Source organism: Zeugodacus cucurbitae, chromosome 3 (assembly GCF_028554725.1).
Source record: "Zeugodacus cucurbitae isolate PBARC_wt_2022May chromosome 3, idZeuCucr1.2, whole genome shotgun sequence".
Classification (NCBI taxonomy): domain Eukaryota; kingdom Metazoa; phylum Arthropoda; class Insecta; order Diptera; family Tephritidae; genus Zeugodacus; species Zeugodacus cucurbitae.
Window position 1 is genome coordinate 33,878,009 of NC_071668.1, and position 20,900 is coordinate 33,898,908.

The 20,900-nt window shown below is 35.5% G+C and overlaps 1 protein-coding gene across 4 annotated transcripts in view; it reads right to left on the bottom strand.

The window, feature by feature from the left end:
- Positions 1-404: 404 nt before the first annotated feature.
- Positions 405-20,900, bottom strand: part of LOC105219258 (homeotic protein caudal) — a 49,806-nt gene continuing 29,310 nt past the window's right edge. For 2 of the 4 annotated variants that reach the window (XM_054227259.1, XM_011195269.3), the window contains one exon: positions 405-1,008. In XM_054227259.1, coding sequence (XP_054083234.1) covers positions 545-1,008 — 464 coding nt within the window. In that variant the 3' untranslated portion in view covers positions 405-544. Of the gene's footprint in view, positions 1,009-14,845; positions 14,887-20,900 lie in introns of those variants that run through there. The other 2 variants (XM_054227260.1, XM_054227261.1) reach the window with 2 other exon arrangements.

Here is a 20,900-nt window from a genome sequence, read left to right on the forward strand (position 1 = left end):
CAATGGCATGACACAAACAACGGTAGAATGGTATGACATACCGAAGCGTAAACAGATCACCTGATAATAGTGATGCCAGATTGGGCACAGTTAAACCCAGATTTATAAAACTTAGTACTAATATTTAACACCACCAAGTGGTCCGATTGTCCATGATACCTGTAATTGAACAAATTGATAATTTAAACGGGATTCTTTTAATTGATTGCCCGGTTAATTGAAATAACGAAAATTTATGCAAATTTTGATGTGCAATTAAGCGAAAAGTGCTGTATATCGCAAATAAGCGAGTACAGGTGATTATTTCGAAATTTTTCAAATAACTTTGAACTTTTGCCTTCTGTACAAGAATAATTATTTAATCCATAATCAATATATAATACAATGTGAGTTGTAAAATAATATTCTTTTAAAATTAGGCCTTTATTTTTAATTTATTGTTTTCGGTGGCTTAACACCATAAGTTATTACAAAAATCTGATTGTATGTTTGCAATTATATTATTATAATAAGTTGACTATTTCAAAATGTGAGTGCAGTATTGTCAAAGAGGCATTGATGTTACACTTGCTACAGCTGCTGACAATGATGCATGTTGTGAATGTACAGGATGTGATGGATGGGTCGCTACTGCGAATGGATGATGATGACTTATGCGATGCAATCCCATTGTTGGCATATTTATAGTCGTCATTGAATGTAAAGTGTGTTGGAGGTGAAGACCAGGTTCTATTTTAGGTTTTGGAGCGATTGAATTCGGGTGGTCACATTGAGAAGCAGCACCAGCCAATGAAGACGTATCTGCATTTTTTTTATTTTGTTTTCGTTCTTTAGCTCTTCTGTTTTGAAACCAAATCTTCACTTGCCTTTCAGATAGAGAAAGAATTTGAGCCAGCTCAGTTTTACGTCGTATAGTTATGTATCGTGATGTGCAATATTCCTTTTCAAGCTCTAATCGCTGAAAATCGTTATATACCACTCTATATTTATCCTTTGTGCGAGTTTTTCCTAAAATAAAAGAAAATACAGTTTACAATTATCTTAAAATAAATTACAATATTGAGATATTGCTTAAATGTTGTTGCTTTTTTTTGGTAATTATATTAATGTCTCCTAATGAAATCGAAGCATTTCAATACATTATTTATTGTAAATTAATGTGTTAAAATGGTAAACACTAATATCCTAGACAGACGGCATAGTTAATTCGGAATAACTGCGCTTTTAATCAGTTCCAAATATGTAGGTGACAGACGGCAGCAAAGCGAGTTATATACTCCCATAAACAGCCGATTGGCAATAATATTTCCATTTTGGTAAAATAAAATTGGATAGAAAGCAAATATTGTGGTGGTTAGCCGCACAATTAGTACAAAATTACAAAATTAAATACGTTATTATTAGAACTTCCATTTTAGAAAAAAAGTGTTTGTTTTTTTTTTACATTTAATTGCAAAACAGCTGTCAGTATTGCATATTTTCATTTACATTAGGTTAAAGGCGGCCATGTTGAGCAATGTTGCCAACGAAAATGCAACGCACTCCCACTAACTCTCTAAAATTTTGAGGATTAAATGGGAGTTCGCAAACGGAGTTAACTGAGATAACTCTCGAATTAACCCGATTAAAGCAGTTAATCCGAATTAACGCCGCCGTCTGTCAGGGGTAAAAGATAAATAAATTAACTCATTTAAACTTTATTTTAGTTCAGATTATGTGACCAATTTACTAAACATTATTCAAGTAATATAAATAATTGTGTGGAGTTATTAACCTTTCAGAATGCAGAAATTAATGTTTTTGAAATGTTGTAATGTGTATGTATGTATGTATGTTGAACTGGACAAATACAATTCAGTTTCGTTTACTAATTTTGGCTATTATCAGTTTCGTATATTCAGTGATATTCCTATATACAGATGTTCACCATGCACCAAATCTTGTAAAAGTCCCAAAAAAAAGTGATTTACACACATCACCTATTCGTCAATTTTAAAGATTTATAAACTGCTGGCGATTTCCATTTGGTGTTTGATTGCGAGTAAAAGATTCGAATGGCATATAATGCCCCAAATACATATATACATAAGTACATATATTCGACATAAATGCTCATTATGAAGAAATTGGTATATGAATTGATTGGTTGTTCTATTTCAAATCTGTAAATGATATTTCTTTTTAAAAATTTTCAACTCAATCCGCTGATTGTCTCAAAATATCTCTTAATGCATTTCAGTCAAGGTTTATATGAGCGTTTGAGCGAAAATAAAAGCGTGACAAGTTTAAATTTTTTGTTGTTTCACATTTTCTCTGTTTCGGTCAAACACACACTGATTGTCCTTAAAGAGTGAATTCCAATATGGGAGTCCTTCACTATATAGTTAAGAATAAATTTATTAAAAGTGTCACAACTATGTAGTTGTTGGACGGAAACTGTGGTTAACTATTGATTATTATTTGGTAACTGTACTTGTTAGATAACATTTATCCCTTTAAATGTTCTGACGAATCGTATATCTTATAAATACAGAAAATTGTGTGAGTTGGATGAATTGGTAATTTTCAGAGGTGAGTTTTCTATTCATTGCCACTCTCACTTTAAAAATATTTCAATTGTTTGCTAAGCACTTTTAGAAGTGAGGTAGTCGGCAAAATGTAGTGTTATCAAAAGAAATTTCGATATTGTTATCAGATTGCTATGACGCAAAAATCAAACAATTGATAGGCAATTTATGACAAATGTTAATAATTGGGTCGTATACCGCTTCAAAGCTTTTTCAACATTTATACATCTGTTGCTAAATAAACTGAATATTTACCAATTAAGAATTTTTAGAACTACTTAATCTTTCTACATATCTACATACATTTGTACATAGTACATTACACCTATACGTATTAACAAAATTGTCAATCACTTCCAAACATATTACATTGTATGACTATATAACCACTAATTGGGCGAAAAAGTTTGAGAACTATCAGAAATGAAAGAGTATGTTATTCATGTTTCTCATGAAACTCCCAGTCCATGCTACGATCAGGGATAAAGGGACGTTCAACTCATTCCAATATGAGAGTGCCTCAAAATTATCGTTTTTTATAACACTTTACTTTGTTGCCGGATTAAACAAAATACTAATTTTAGGAATTAAAATTAAAATACCCAACTTTTATTACGGTTAAAAATTATTATAAACAGAATGTTTAATATAACAATTCCCTATTTAAATTTCATTTAGCATATAATGTAGAAACGAATTGTGTGAAGAGTTTCTTGACATTAATAAAATTGAATGATACATATTTTCTGTTGTTTTTGGTTTGTTTTTGCATTGCGTATGTATTTTTGCCAATTCTTTTTAAATACTGCATGTAAACATCATTGACTAAAAACCGATAAATTAAGGTAAAAATGTTGTACATATATAAGTTGCTGCGGAAAGTGAAAAAGTGTGTTTATTTCTAATGTATAAACTCATTCATGATATACTGTGAATGAAAATTAGAATATAACATACAAATTAAATTAATTCTATACACTGTGTCGTGAAGAAGCTTTCTAAAAGGAGAGAAGTAGGTCCAAAGTTAATAAACTATATACCGAAAACATTTAGCATTTACTAATGAATTATACTGGTTCTCCCCCAATAACAATCTATATTTATGTATAATATATTCTACAAAGATCATATTCAGGTTATATTTCACTTTAGTGAAAAAATAATTAAATTTGTCTAAAGTGTCACAATTTTACAAAATTCTACGACATAGGCATCGTTTCTTTACCAACTGGTTGATTGATCGCCAAAAATTGGGAATCGATGACACAATAGATATTTTGATATTTCCTCTTCGAATATGATTTGAAAGACAAAAGAACCCATGGGGCTGCTGTAATGCTTTTACTAATATGCGAAATGTAAAATTAATAATAGCTTTAATAAGTCTGACGTTATTTTAGCAACAGCAGGGAAAAAGGTCTGATACATGGTTTGTAATAACAATTAATAATTTGAAACAAATGATTCGACTTATTTTAAAATTTTGTGCATAAAAAATATTCCCGTTTAAATTTGTTGATATACCTTACGCTAATATCGATATGCGCGATCAAAACTGAACAAAAAATTGACGGTTTTAAAACGTTTGCTAGATATGAGAGTTCACATAAATATGAACGCATGCCATAGGGTTATGGTTACAATTTCTACAAAAAGATGCGACGACGAACAGAAGATTTCAAGACTGGAGCGTACCCTTGCAGGATCCCCAGAGGTGATCTAGCGGTTGATGCTCTAACCTGCTGAAGGCAATGAAAGCAAAACACCAGAAGATGACGAACACTTTACCACAATGGGTGACGATGGGACAGATGTCGGACAGAACGGACCGAGCCGTTCGATACCAAACAAGATTTCAGTCAAAGTCTGCCTATCGTGTAACTTCTTCAATCTATAATAAAATAATACGCGCTGCAGAGCTATCCAGAAATCTGTTCGTCTCATCACCCTGAATATTTCCAATATTTATAAATAGGCTTATTCTTCATCACCCCGATTATTAACAGCTGACAATATTTGTTAAAACCCAAACTACCAACTGATATCAAATATATGTATAAAACGCTATTCTTCTCGATTCAAAGTAAAAATAAATAAACAAAAACTACCACACTCTTATCAGTCTTATCTCGTTTACAACTAAAATTTTCCAAAATAGACATCAGAATTAGCCTCAGTAAGAATGGCGACAAACACAATTCACAAATCTCAATTTCTCTTTACATCATTGATCGGCTCTGCTTGGTACAATTGTGCCGCCTTAACATCACACGTACGCTTACGCTCTATCACTCAAGTGCCTGACACATAGACGACGACAAGCGACGAGCAACATCTATCAAATATTAAAATACACGAGTTCTTATGTGCACAGATATTTAGACAACAGCATGACTTCGCTACGGCAGGCTTGAAGTGGTCGCTGTCGCCAAATTAGAAATGTTTCTAAAGCTCCAGTTATGCATGCTTGACTCAACTCAGCTTAGAAAAATTGTTGTGATAAATAAAATAATTGTTGTGAAAAAAGTATTTTTTTCTGAATTATCTTAACTTTTTTCTATATTTGAAGATTTATAAAGATCAAAGATTCGAATTTTAACATATTTAATTTTAACCGAAAACATTCAGGCAACACTGGAATAGTGTCATAATGAGAATGAAAAGAGAAACAATGAGAGAGAGCAGTTCAAATGTCAACGCAATTTAGATTTCTAAATTCAACAGACTTTCAAGTCAAAACAAGCGTTCGGTAATCAAATAAATGCAAAGCCATTAAACAGATTCTCTATGTGACAGTTCTCACGTCTGGCTAGGTCAAGTCAACTGGAGCTTTATTTTGCCGACAACAATGGCCGATGTAGAGCTGCCACTAATATGTGACATGTAAAATTATTCACAGTTCTAAAGCTTTTATGATCTAATATATTTGTTTTAATAATAAAATAACTTAAATGAATAAATGGGTCATGTTTTATGAAAAAATGGAAAACATTCTAAAAATGGAAGGTTACAGTGTTCTCACTGGGTATCCTTTCTTTCGTGCTCACCTAAACAGTCACAATTCCTCTTGTGCCGACAAATGATGTAAATCAAAAAACAACAGATTTTAATTTAATGTGCTGGTTTGGGTAATCAAATCCATACGTACATGCCAAATCTATTGAACAAATTCTGAGTGTGACAGTACTCTTTTATGCTATACTAGCTGCCATCGACTGCAAAGAACGTATAATAATAAGAAGGAGCAAATGTTAACTATGCCAAAATGTTATTTGACATTAGGGAACATCGAAAAAATTTCGAACACTATAAATGAACACACCACTCAAAATTGGAACAAATCGAATATGTTTACCACTCGATAAGGGAACCAAGCAAGTGTATACCACAATATAAAGGAACATGTGAACAGAGATTGCTTGCGCAGCTGATCTTGCTCATATGAATTAGGGAATATTAGATACATTTGTAATAAAAAGCAATTAACTTATGGGAGAATGTAAAAATAATCAAGGTAATTCTGATTAATTTTAAAGTAAAATAAAATAAAAAAAAAAACATAAAAATAAAAATAAAATTGTAGAATTTCTGGCAGGATTTGAACTTCGGCAAAATATTTCAAGTTGCAACATAAAGTTGTCCTATGCAAGCAGGACCACTGATCACATTAATTTCTGATTGTCTATGACAAACCAAATTCATATAATTAAGTATGTATGTAAATTTATACTGAATTCCATATTTTTTCTAATGCCAAAAGAGATGTACACGCATGCAAGCATACACACATACATATGTTCCTCACAATTCCTTCTAACGATTACTTGCAAAAAATGAATAAAAAACGCGCAAGTTACACAAACAACAACCAATCGTATGCGCAAGTGCTTTATGATTGGTCAATTGTCAATATTTGCGCTTGCGCTACATATGTATTCATGCTACAACAAAAACAATTTCATTCATAAGGAACGCGCGTCTTCCAAAAAGTAAAGTGCGTGAATTCGCAACTCAGCGTCGCACTTCTTTTTATGGGCGCCTGGTAAAGCAAAAATCGTTTTACTATGATGATAATGCGAAATCTTCTAACGAGGATGACAAAAATTTATTTCAATTTTAAGAGTCAACCAACCATTGACCGCCGCATATTCAAGCCGCCCACAAGTTATTTCTTCACGACGATGCTAAAAATCAAGATTGTTCACATCAGAAGTGAAAAGTGGCAACATAGCCCTTTCCAAATATAAAAGATTCTTCAATCAATTGTGTGTGTTGTTCAATGTTCAGAAGAATGCATATCCCTTATCCTTTATTTTCGATTTAGCCTATTTTAGCTGAAACTCAGCGGCATGAAACGTAGGCAAATCGAACATTACATTACTATAAAAGCAGCGTATGTCACAATTCAAGAACAAAACCCTGCAAAAGGAACAAATGTGACAACATAGCCGACATTGCCTCTAGATTATCGATTTGAAATATTTTTGTCAATTCCTCGTCAACTCGCACAATTCGACATCAATATGTATGTGAGCACTTCTGTACGTTTGTAGGCAAAGTTGTCAGGGGTAAGGGAAGCGGTCATTTACTTATTTGCAACATTTTGCTACAACTTTACAACAACACAATGTAGCGTCACGCCGCCTTCGCGCAAAATCGCCGTTACACCTTCGATACAACACCATGGGCAGAGGCGTTTCAACGCAGGGTTTTCTTAAATGCTAGATATCTATTTGTATTGCGAAATATTGATATATTAAGGGGTCATTTAATTAAGAATATATGAATTCAAAATAATTCTTAAATTTTGATCAATTCTGTATAATTTAATCCAGTAATAAATATATCATTAGGATCATTAGGGGACCACTCCGCCTCGACCCCTCCTTGCCATCGACCATCAACTGTACTCGAGTAAAAGGCAAAAGTGACGACAAGCGTATGTGTATTGATTAATGTGTGCGTGAATCTGAATTGCGTTCATTGGCATAAACGTTTTGCTGGATTTTTGGCAGATGAGCAAATATTTTCATGAAATATTATAATTATTAAAATAAAGAAAATATGCTATTGAAATTACTATATAAAGGTAGATCTGCAAAAAATCCTTTAAAAAAAAAGATGATTAAAAAAATTTCAGTATTACAGAATTCGAACGTAAATGCTCGGAACCGCATTTCGTTAACTCCTTCGCGTTTACAATCTGCGCTATAGAGAAAATGAAAATGCGCGCGCCTTAGTCAGTGTTTTGTTCAGATCACTTGCGTCTGTTTGTATCATTGTTCCCAGTTCGCTGATGCTGTGGTGTACTTTTTTCTTTCGAAGTGGCGAGTTTTCGATGTTCCCTTATAATTTCGCACTCAAAAAGTCGCGAGTTAACATTTGCTCCTTCTTATTATTATACGTTCTTTGCTATCACCGCTTGCTGAGTGCTGTCAAATTTTGTTTTACATATGTATACTATTCACAATGGTAAAAACGACTCAAAGGACAAATTTTAGACAAAAATGATAATACATATAGATATGTTTGTTGTTTTTACTTCGAAATACATTTTAATTTATTAACAAATTATTTATTTACAAAAATATTTTGTGCAGATTTAAATATTTCTCCACCTAAGGTAGAAAACGATTTTCTACTCGACTTGCACTCCTGCTCTCTGAGAGCACTCATCAGCATCTCGATATAAGGGAGCTGTGGAACGGCATCAAACTCATTGCATACCGCTGCAGCCGAAACAATTGGTCTCCGGCAACCCCGAAAAACCAGTTAGTACGATGAGAGTTGTCGTTCCGCAGTGGAGAGAAAACAGACTGCCTACCTCGCAACGTTGCGAACGACCACAACTCGTTCGGGGTGGGATAGATATCAAGAACTGAAGAGGGAAGTGAGACGCATTTGTAGACGTAAAGAGAAAGAGGCCGAAATGCGTGAGTATGAAAAGCTTTAAAAGCTTGCCGACATGGGTAATGCTCGAAAATTTTATGAAAAGTTGACATAAGTCTCCTCAATATCGTGTGAAAGACTAAAGCCCACCGTCAACAAACTGATTGGACCTTATCTATGTAAACTGACGTTGAGCAACATCAAAAGCTCCGTCAGGATCGGAAAGGGCCTCTCCGAGCCGTTCGATACCAAGCGAGGCTTCAGATATGGTGACTCACTATCGTGTGACTTCTTCAATCTATTGCTGGGAAAATAATACGAGCTGCAGAGCTAAATAGACAAAGTACAATCTTCTACAAGAGTGTACAGCTGCTGGCGTATGCCAATGATATTGATATCATTGGAAGCAACAACCGTGCAGTTTGTTCTGCTTTTTCCAGACTAGATAAAGAAGCTAAGCATATGGGTCTGGTGGTGTATGAGGACAAGACGAAATATCTCCTGTCATCAAACAAACAGTCAGCCCACTACCGTCTTGGCTCCCACGTCACTGTTGACAGTCATACCTTTGAAGTAGTAGATAGTTTCGTCTACTTGGGAACCAGCGTTAACAACACCAACAGGTGCTACTTTGGACTGAGTAGGCAATTGAAAAGTAAAGTCCTCTCTCGACGATAAAAATCAAACTCTGCAAGTCGTTCATTTTTCCCGTCCTGATGTATGGCGCCGAAGAGTGAACGACGACAACATCCGATGAGACGACTCTTGGGGTTTTCGAGAGAAAGGTTTTGCGAAAGATTTATGGTCCTCTGAAAATTGGCAACGGCGAATACCGCAGACGATGGAACGATGAGCTGTACGATTTATACGACGACATTAACATAGTTCAGCGAATATAAGGACAGCGCACATTTTAGCGCAGGCTTGCACCATAAGTGCTGCCTGACAGCTACTATAAGCATAACTAATAGCTATGACAGACGGCAGAGTTAATCCGAATTAACTGCGCACTTAGTCAGAAAATTTTTAAATGATTGTCATGTTAATAATATTTTCAGTTTGATGGATATGAATGCAAACATTGCATCTGTTAGCCCTACTGTTAGTAGAAAAACACCGTTTTTTTTAAAGTATGTATATAAAAATACGTTGTTATTAAAACTGCTTCAAAATATAAAATTTGTGAATGAAATGAAAACGATTTAATGAAAACTTTCGCCTCAACAAAGAAATTTATTTATATTAACGCCGCTGTCTGTCAAGGGTATTACGTTCGGAGTTACCTTAACTAACTCCTAAATTACCGCTGTAGTGTGTCAAGCCTTTAAAGTTGAATTAAACGTGTCATAACCATATCCATATAAAACAGCTGATTGAACCAAATTTACCGACAACAATGTTTCCAATTGGGGGTGCGTTGCTATAACAACAAGACCATAACCATAACTATCAATTGATTTTTAATTTTATGCTGTAACTATACGAATTTGTTTGTTGATTTTTTACATTTATTTTTGTTTTTTAATTTGATTTAACTTAACCTATAAGCCTTAAGTCAGCACCGGATTCTCTTTTTTTTGTATTCTCGTAACATGTTGTACAGAGTATAATAGTTTAAGTCACATAAGTTGTTTATAACACCTAACATTAAACGAATTAGATATAGGGTAATAGACATAAATAAAAAACTGAACATATGACGAGACGAGTTGAAGCGAGTTAACTGATTTCCGTTTGTCCGTGCAAGCGATAACTTTAGTAATATTTTAGAAATCCTAGTGAAACTTTGTACACATTATCCTTGGCAATCCAATGCTACCAGACTGATTTGGCTTAGTATCCCATTATACATAAAAAAATATAATAACCACCCTACCCTCCTTAATATGGTTATTTAGAAAACTACTAAAGGTGTGTTAATTAACTTTTTTTTACCGTATATTGCATAAATTTCTTATGCATATATTTTATAGAAATTGGGAATGATTTTTTTATTTTAATAATTTGCCTCTCTGTTAAAAAAAAAAGGTCATAACTTCCCCTAGCCCTCAAATACCTAATACAGTAGTTTTCCGAAATAACGTATACGTTTCGTTTAATTGACCCTATGGTTAATTGGCTTCCCCGTGTAATTGAACGGTGTTAGCGGACAAAAAATATAACATATGAAAGCACACGTAAATTTTCTCGGATAATTGGACTCGGTTAATTGGTTTTCCCGCTTAGTTGGTTCAAAAGAGATGTCATCAAAAATAATTTTTCTTTTAAAGTTCCCCGGTTAATTCCACCAAATAATATTGCTGAAAGAAACTAATCTTCTAATCAACACTGTATAATTTTTTAATAATAAATTTGCAAAACAAATATATAGTAGTTTTCCGAAATAACGAACACATTAATTGTCAGGACTGTTCGCTATATCGAATTTTTTGTTAATTCGAGTACTCACTTAGAGGTATTTTTATCAATCAAAATGAGTTAAATTTCCGTAAATTGCAGTTTAATAAATTATTTTATTAATTTTTTGTTAAAAAATGAAAAACCATAACAAAACAATTCAAATCCAATAAATTCTTTCAAAATGGACCAATTCTGACACTTATATTTCTATTTCGTGCTAATCAATAATTTTAAGTTTTTTTGTAAAATTCAAAATTTATTCAATTTTCACATTTCTTTCTAAATTTTTTAAAGCTTTATTTCTTCTTTTGGTTCGATTTTTTTCTCTTTTTTCATATGTCTTCTTCATGTTGTTCGTTAAACCGAGTACTTACAAATCCCCGATGTTCGTTATTTAAGGTACTCAATGTAACAAATTTGCTTGTTCGTTATAAGCGTTTTCGTTAAAACGAATATTCGTTATTTCGGAAAACTACTGTATATACATATGTATGTACATTAATAGATACATAGATTACATAGTACATAATATATGTAGTTATTGTATTTTTTCCTTTAAGGATAAAAAATATTCAAATATTTAAAAAACTTTAAGTGCACTTATGTACATATGCATTATCCTTTAAGGGGTTAGGTGAGTTTCAAAGGTTGAAAACATGAGTATATTTACAATTTTTTGTTAATGTATACAATCATATATTAGGTTTCCAATTACAAGGAGATACATCCCAATATTTTGTTCAGCATATTAACATATTGTGAAATTTATATTTTCAAATTCCGAAAGCTCAGCCATTGGTACCTCATCTTCCATGAAGTGGCCAAAAAAATGTTCTTACCGTGGGCATCATAAATCATTATTGGCCAAACCAAAACCAAAAATATTTATTGTTAATGAACGAAGGAAAAAAAAACAGCTGGTATGATGACGATTGTCGTCTCGCAGTGGAGAGAAAACAGACTGCCTACCTCGCAATGTTGCGATCGACCGCAACACGAGCGGGATGGGAAAGATACCGAGAGCTGAAGAGGGAAGCGAGACGCATTTGCAGACAAAAAAAGAAAGAGGCCGAAATGCGTGAGTATGAAGAGCTTGACAAGCTGGCCGACAGGGGTAATGCTCGAAAATTTTTCGAAAAGATCCGGCGACTAACTGAAGGTTTCAAGACCGGAGCGCACTCCTGTAGGACCCCCAGAGGTGATCTAGTTATTGATGACCAGAGTATACTGAGTTTGTGGAGGGAACACTTCTCCAGCCTGCTGAATGGCAGTGAAAGTACAACACCAGGAGATGGCGAACCCGATTCCCCAATCGACGACGATGGAGCAGATGTTCCATTGCCCGACCGTGAAGAAATTCGAATAGCAATTATCCGCTTGAAGAACAATAAGGCGGCGGGTGCCGATGGATTACCGGCCGAGCTATTCAAATACGGCGGCGAAGAGCTGATAAGGTGCTTGCATCAGCTTCTTTGCAGAATATGGTCGGAAGAAAGCATGCCTGACGATTGGAATCTCAGTGTACTCTGCCCAATACACAAAAAGGGAGACCCCACAATTTGCGCCAATTACCGTGGGATAAGCCTCCTCAACATCGCGTATAAGGTTCTGTCGAGCGTATTGTGTGAAAGACTAAAGCCCACCGTCAACAAATTGATTGGACCTTATCAGTGTGGCTTTAGACCTGGAAAATCAACAACGGACCAGATATTCACCATGCGCCAAATTTTGGAGAAGACCCGTGAAAATAGGATCGACACACACCATCTCTTTGTCGACTTTAAAGCTGCTTTCGACAGCACGAAAAGGAGCTGCCTTTATGCCGCGATGTCTGAATTTGGTATCTCCGCAAAACTAATACGGCTGTGTAAGCTGACGTTGAGCAACACCAAAAGCTCCGTCAGGATCGGGAAGGACCTCTCCGAGCCGTTCGATACCAGACGAGGTTTCAGACAAGGTGACTCACTCTCGTGTGATTTCTTTAACCTGATGCTGGAGAAAATAATACGAGCTGCAGAGCTAAACAGAGAAGGTACAATCTTCTATAAGAGTGTACAGCTACTGGCGTACGCCGATGATATCGATATCATTGGAAACAACAACCGCGCCGTTAGTTCTGCTTTCTCCAGACTGGATAAGGAAGCGAAACGTATGGGTCTGGTGGTGAACGAGGACAAGACGAAATATCTCCTGTCGTCAAACAAACAGTCAGCGCATTCGCGTCTTGGCTCCCACGTCACTGTTGACAGTCATAACTTTGAAGTTGTAGATAATTTCGTCTACCTGGGAACCAGCATTAACAGCAATAACAATGTCGGCCTGGAAATCCAACGCAGAATCACTCTTGCCAACAGGTGCTACTATGGACTAAGTAGGCAATTGAAAAGTAAAGTCCTCTCTCGACGAACAAAAACCAAACTCTACAAGTCTCTCATCATTCCCGTCCTACTTTACGGTGCAGAAGCGTGGACGATGTCAACATCCGATGAGACGGCACTATTAGTTTTCGAGAGAAAGGTTTTGCGGAAGATTTATGGTCCCTTAAGAATTGGCAACGGCGAATACCGCAGACGATGGAACGATGAGCTGTATGTGTTATTCGACGACATAGACATAGTCCAGCGAATAAAAAAACAGCGGCTACGCTGGCTAGGACATGTTGTTCGAATGGATGAAGGTGCTCCAGCTCTGAAAGTATTCGATGCAGTACCCGCTGGTGGAATCAGAGGAAGAGGGAGACCTCCACTCCGATGGAAGGACCAGGTGGAGAGGGACCTGGCTTCGCTTGGAATAACCAATTGGCGCCAAACTGCCAGAAGGAGAGATGCGTGGCGCGCTGTTTTGGACTCGGCTATAACCGCGTAAGCGGTGTCTACGCCAGTCAAGAAGAAGAAGAATGAACGAAGGAAAAAAGCAAATATTAAAAGTTGAATTTTTGATAGATTTTAAACAAAATACTAACTTTAGTGGTCAAACTTGCGCCATGTACTGACTCAAAAAATAGTTGTAATAAAGATGTTTGGAAATTTTTCAACAAAATCGCTTCATAACTTTTCAAGAAATTATGTCCACTGACATCTAAAAATTGAGTTTGAGATAAACCCGTTTAAAGTTTTACAATCATACTGAAGTGGTAGAATTTTCCTTATATCTCTTGAAATTTTAATCGTATCCATTTCATAATTTTGGATAATATTTAAATATTGTACTAATTAATAAGACAAAAAAATTTCAAATTTTGAATTCCTAATCCCTTAATTCACCAGGTGGTCTAAATAATAGCGATTCCTGTAATTGAACAAACTGTTCATTTAAGCGAGTATCTGTTAATTGATTCTCCAAATTTTGATGTGCAATTAACCGAAAAGTACCGCATTCGTTTTAACGAAAACCGCTTATAACGAACAAGCAAATTTGTTACATTGAGTACCTTAAATAACGAACATCGGGGATTTGTAAGTGCTCGGTTTAACGAACAACATGAAGAAGACATATGAAGAAAGAGGAAAAAGTCCTATAACAACTTAAAAAAATTCCAAAGAAATGTGCAAATTGAAAAAATTATGAATTTTATAAAAAAGCTGAAAATAGTTGATCAGCACCAAATAGAAATATAAGGGTCAAAATTGGTCAATTTTGGAAAAAAGTTGTTGGATTTTAATTGTTTTGTATTGGTTTTAAATTTTTTAGCAAATAATTAATAAAACAATTTATTAAACTGCAATTTACGGATATATAACTAATTTTTATTGAAAAACATACCTCTAAGTGAGTACTCAAATTAACGAAAAATTCGATGTAACGAACAGGCCTAACAATTAATGTGTTCGTTATTTCGGAAAACTACTGTATTAGCATTATTAATAAAGAGTGTAATTCGGTGTAATGTAGTTTGATGGCGAGAATGTGTGCAATCGGTTTACCGCAGCTCTCTAATACGATTTTCACTTTTGTAGAGCCTGCGAAATCTGGTCCAACAAATAAACAATCCAACAGTAAGTAGACTAAATAAGCGAAGCGCTCAGCCAAACTGAAAAAAGGAAAGGACAGCTGACGTACCAACTTTCGTGCGAATGATTTTTTTCTATATACATATATATATTACAATAATATTTTTTTTTTTAATTTTGAATAAATATTAATACACTTCAAACAAATGTACATATACATACAGCCCTATTCTGTGCACTTGACAAAATAACAAAAAAATTGAAATATTTTTCAAATTTTTATCAAGTAAGAAATTTTTTGGAATTCTGTGACAATTTTGATAAAATAAAAAGCTTGAGTACGCATAGCTTTTCCCCACACGTGTGGGAAACAAAATAATATAAACAGAAACAGCTGATTTCTGTCTAATTATATTGAATTGAATTGAAAAATTTATTTGAATTATTCCATAAAGTACGTTTTCACATGCATTTCAATTTTTGTTGCAAAATAGTTAATAATTTAACTTCAATTTCAGAATAAATCATTTGCTCTTGGTCTAGACGTGAAGTTTCTGAGAGTGCGCAAATATTCCATGCTCCGAATCTGGCCCTATTTTTCATGCATAAAGTCGTTATTTGTATGAGTGTTTGTTTTAACCGAGCCTTCTTCATTGTGGCTTCATTAATAAGTTTGGTTTACGATTTACCGGTTATCAGCCTATCTATACGGTTCTGATGTAGAGATATCGACTGGAGCGTCCAGGACCTGATGAAAAGTATTTGGTTTGGTTTAACAACCCCATTTACTCTATATAGATGATAAGGTTATACCGCCTTTACTCGGTCGCCAGAGCCTCGTTAGCCTCACTAACCAAACAGGGAGTGTCACGCGTAAATGAGGTTAATTGATAATCGGATGGCAGAGGCTATTCGCTTTTCCATCCCATATCCCCCCTAATCTTTTGCTCCCCCGCAAAGCCATAGAATACTATATAATATAATACATATACATATGTACATATGTCCTTTATAATATATTTAAAACTATTTGGAATGCAATTTTGATTTAGTTGGTAGTTATGTTTAGCTTCAGAAAAGTTTTTTGGGGACTACGAAATCTTTGTTCATTATTGGCAAAAATTTGCTAAGCTGTAATCGTGTGTAATACAGAGAAAACAATGTCCTCAAAGTTACCCTCATTATCTTATTTTTTTTATATAAAAAAGGGAAAAATAAACTTCTTAAAATAAAAACCGCTCAATACCGCGAGCAATCAACATGTTCATATTTTTCCTCTTTGTATAGAAATAACGACAAAAGTAAAATATCTCCATTGCAACAAATTCACATTCACACCTATCCACAACTAGATATTTTATTTGTCAAGAGCATTTTTTTTCTTAACAACTTATAAAGAAAAAAGCTTTTTATTTTAGACACAGAATACGAAATGCTTGATAAATTTCAAATTTTTACAAATTAGAAATTTGTTGAATTTGTAAAGTGCACAGAATAGGGCTGATAGAGTGTTTCGCAACTTCGTATTTATGAACTGAGTTTTTTACTTATTTTGTGAAGCTTATATATTTTTTTAAATTAACCTGTTTTTATCAATTTTTAACATCAGTGCACATTAGTCTTTTACTACGATTTACATCCTTTGAATATTATTAATATATCCTAAAGCTTAGTTGATATTTTTGCCAACAAATCAGCCAAAGGTACCGAATATTCGATATCTAAGGCCGGGAAAATTGATTTATTTCCTTTTTGTACAAAGTTGTGTACCAATATTCATTGGTGCTTAATTCAATTGACAATTATATGGAACAGAATTCTAAAACGCTAAAAAGCCAAAGATTTGACCGGCTGTGAAGATTATCAGCTTCAAGGCGAAGTAAACACTCGACGACTTTGCTGAAAACACCAGGACAACTTTTTGAAATGGAATATGGGAGCATATCATAAAATTACTGGTGTTCTGGAGTATTTCGACAGCTAAAATCCCTTAATGGGTTAGGTGGGTTTGAGAGGTTTTTTAACATATATATTTTAACATACAATAATATATGTTAGTTAAAACAATCCAGCATATCAAAAATACTAATAATACAAAAAAAATATAAAAAATTCTACTCGACTTGCACTCCTGCTCTCTGAGAGCACTCAGAGGTATGATGAGGATTGTCGTCTCGCAGTGAAGAGTAAACATACTGCCTACCTCGCAATGTTGCGATCGCCCGCAACACGAGCGGGATGGGAAAGATACCGAGAGCTGAAGAGGGAAGCGAGACGTATTTGCAAACAAAAAAAGAAAGAGGCCGAAATGCGTGAGTATGAAGAGCTTGACAAGCTGGCCGACAGGGGTAATGCTCGAAAATTTTACGAAAAGATCCGCCGACTAACTGAAGGTTTCAAGACCGGAGCACACTCCTGTGGGACCCCCATAGGTGATCTAATTGTTGATGACCAGAGTATACTGTGTTTGTGGAGGGAACACTTTTCCAGCCTGCTGAATGGCAGTAAAAGTACAACACCAGGAGATGGCGAACCCTATTCCCCAATCGACGACGATGGAACAGATGTTCCATTGCCCGACCGTGAAGAAATTACAATAGCAATTACCCGCTTGAAGAACAACAAGGCGGCGGAGGCCGATGGATTGCCAGCCGAGCTATTCAAGTATGGCGGCGAAGAGCTGATAAGGTGCATGCATCAGCTTCTTTGCGGAATATGGTCGGAAGAAAGCATGCCCGACGAAGGGAATCTCAGTGTACTCGCCCCAATCCACAAAAAGGGAGACCCCACAATCTGCGCCAACTATCGTGGGATAAGCGTCCTTAACATCGCTTATAAGGTTCAATCGAGCGTACTGTGTGAAAGACTTACTGTTTGGACCTTATCAATATGGCTTTAGACCTGGAAAATCAACAACTGACCAGATATTCACCATGCGCCAAATCTTGGAGAAGACCCGTGAAAAGAGTCGATTTTAAAGCTGCCTTCGAGAGCACGGAAAGGGTTGCCTCTATGCCGCGATGTCTGAATTTGGTATCTCCGCAAAACTAATACGGCTGTATAAGCTGACCCAACACCAAAAGCTCCGTCAGGATCGGGAAGAACCTCTCCGAGCCGTTCGATACCAAACGAGGTTTCAAACAAGGTGACTCGCTATCGTGTGACTTCTTTAACCTGATGCTGGAAAAAATAGTTCGAGCCGCAGAGCTAAACAGAGAAGGTACAAATTTTTATAAGAGTGTACAGCTGCTGGCGTACGCCGATGATATCGATATCATTGGAAACAACACCCGCGCCGTTAGTTCTGCTTTTTCCAGACTGGATAAGGAAGCGAAGCGAATGGGTCTGGTGGTGAACGAGGACAAGACGAAATATTTCCTGTCATCAAACAAACAGTCAACGCATTCGCGTCTTGACTCCCACGTCACTGTTGACAGTTATAACTTTGAAGTTGTAGATGATTTTGTATAATTAGGCACCAGCATCAACACCGATAATAATGTCCCCCTTGAAATCCAACGCAGAATCACTCTTGCCAACAGGTGCTACTATGGACCGAGTAAGCAATTGAAAAGTGAAGTCCTCTCTCGACGAACAAAAACCAAACTGTACAAGTCTCTCATCATTCCCGTCCTACTTTACAGTGCAGAAGCGTGGACGATGTCAACATCCGATGAGACGGCACTAGGAGTTTTCGAGAGAAAGGTTTTGCGGAAGATTTATGGTCCCTTAAGAATTGGCGACGGCGAATACCGCAGACGATGGAACGATGAGCTGTATGTGTTATTCGACGACATAGACATAGTCCAGCGAATAAAAAAACAGCGGCTACGCTAGCTAGGTCATGTTGTTCGAATGGACGAAAGTGCCCCAGCTCTGAAAGTTTTCAATGCAGTACCCGCTGGTGAAAGCCGAGGAAGAGGGAGACCTCCACTCCGATGGAAGGACCAGGTGGAGTAGGACCTGTCTTCACTTAGTATTACCAACTGGCGCCAAACTGGCAAAAGGAGAGATGCGTGGCGCGCTGTTGTGGACTCGGCTATAACCGCGTAAGCGGTGTTTTCGCCAGTCAAGAAGAAGAAGATATCAAAAATGCGAATTAAAACAGTATTTTATGAAATTTGTATTAACAAATTCCAAAAAATCAGCCGTTGGCACATCAACTCCCATGATGTATCCAAAAAAAGGTCTTCCCGTGGACTTCATAACTTATGATTTGTTCATCTAAAAACAATAAACCAAAAATAATTCTATAGTACATGGATAAATCTAGTTAATGAATGAAACAAAAAAGAAAATATTGAAATTTGAATTTTTGACAGAATTTTAACGAAAAAACTAACTTTTTGGTAAAATTTTGTCATATGTTGGCCCGAAAAAAATAGTTCTAATAAAAATAAAAATGCGTTGATTAGCTAGATAATGTTTTAAAGATGTGTGCAAAATTGAGTTTTGAGGTAAATGCTTTTAAAATTTTACGTTCATACTGCACGTCAGATGGGTGGAACTTCAAAAGGGTATATCTCTCAGAATAGTATTGAAATTGATTTGAAAATTTTGGATAATATTTTAAACATATTGCACTATTTAATAATACGAAAATTATTTCTTTTTTAATTTTGAAACCCATCCAACCCCTTGAAACAGAAGAGATTTTGGGAAACGCCTCTAGTACGGTCAGTGCTTACGAAGATGTTTTAAGGAACATCCTAGGCGACCAACTAGTGCAGTTCGCTAAACTGTTTTTAGAACGTCTAAATCATCTCATTTTGTTGAATGTAGACTATGGTTTGCTTAAAGAAATCGATATTGAAAGTGTTATCTCTAAATTTTGGCCAAATAAAATCCAGAAAAGTTTAATTCTAACACTTTTTGTATTTAATAACCTAAACTTGTGAACCTACAGCAAACCAAAGTATTTGCTACAGGCCCCACACTGGCTTAATCCGGCACTGCCAAGCATGCTTGGGGTGCGCTATACAGCAACTCTGTTGCTGATAAGCAGCCATTATAGCCAAATTACAATGCAGCAGTGGCAGCGTCAGCGGCAGTGAGAGTAATCAGCTGTTATTTTAGAACATAAAAGAAAAATTAATTATTTAACTCTGCAACCTGAGGCCAGCGTCTTGAACATTTTAAAGACGGCGGCGACATATTAAACAGCAATTTCATTGTACTAAAACCTGTCTCTTCAATCAAATTTATATATAATATTTAGCTCAATGTGAATTTTTTGTGCAAAAAATTTATAAATAGGCCGATTTATTTGTTTTAATTAATCAATTGTTATTACAAATGATATATCAAAGGTATTTTACGCTTCTGCTGGCAAAGTTACGTTGTGCTTGTTAGAGCTTTGAATAATTTTACATTTCATATATTAGTGGCAACATTACCGCGGCCATTGTCCTCGGAAAAATTAGAAACATTTGTAATTTGGTGACAGCGACAACTTCAAGCCTGCTGCCGTCAAGTCATGCTGTTGTCAAAATAACTGTGCCCATAAGAACACATACATTTAATTTTTTGACAGATACTGTCGCTTGTCGTTGGCTGTGTGTTCAGGGCATGACGCTACCACAGATGCATTGTTATTTGGCTATTAGTCTGTGTAATATTGAAATATAGAAATTTTAACGTTATAACCATGGGGTTGAAATTCTTTAAGCTCAAATATTATTTTACTATTTTCTTTTATTACTTCTAACTTTTATCTTTCCAACGAAATCACTTCCTTATGTCTAACATTTTCTTCACGCTGTACCTCTTTGAAGTATTCCAATACTTCGATGACTGCACTTTCCGTTTTTTTATTTCTATGTATATGATTCTCAACTTTAGTTTTTATTGAAGCCAACATTTCACCCAATCTCGAGATTATGATTTTTGTCTACTAGCTCAAGCTGTGAAACAAATGAAGTAGAAATATAATGTCTACTACCTGTCCCTTAGTTATTTTGTTCGCCATGTCGTTGGCATATTTAAGAATTATCTTTGTAGTTGGTCACTCGCTGGGCTAAATTCAGGAGCTTAAAACGTGATGCTTTCCATTCAAATGTAACTCTGCCGGATATAATTCAGATCAAATACATCC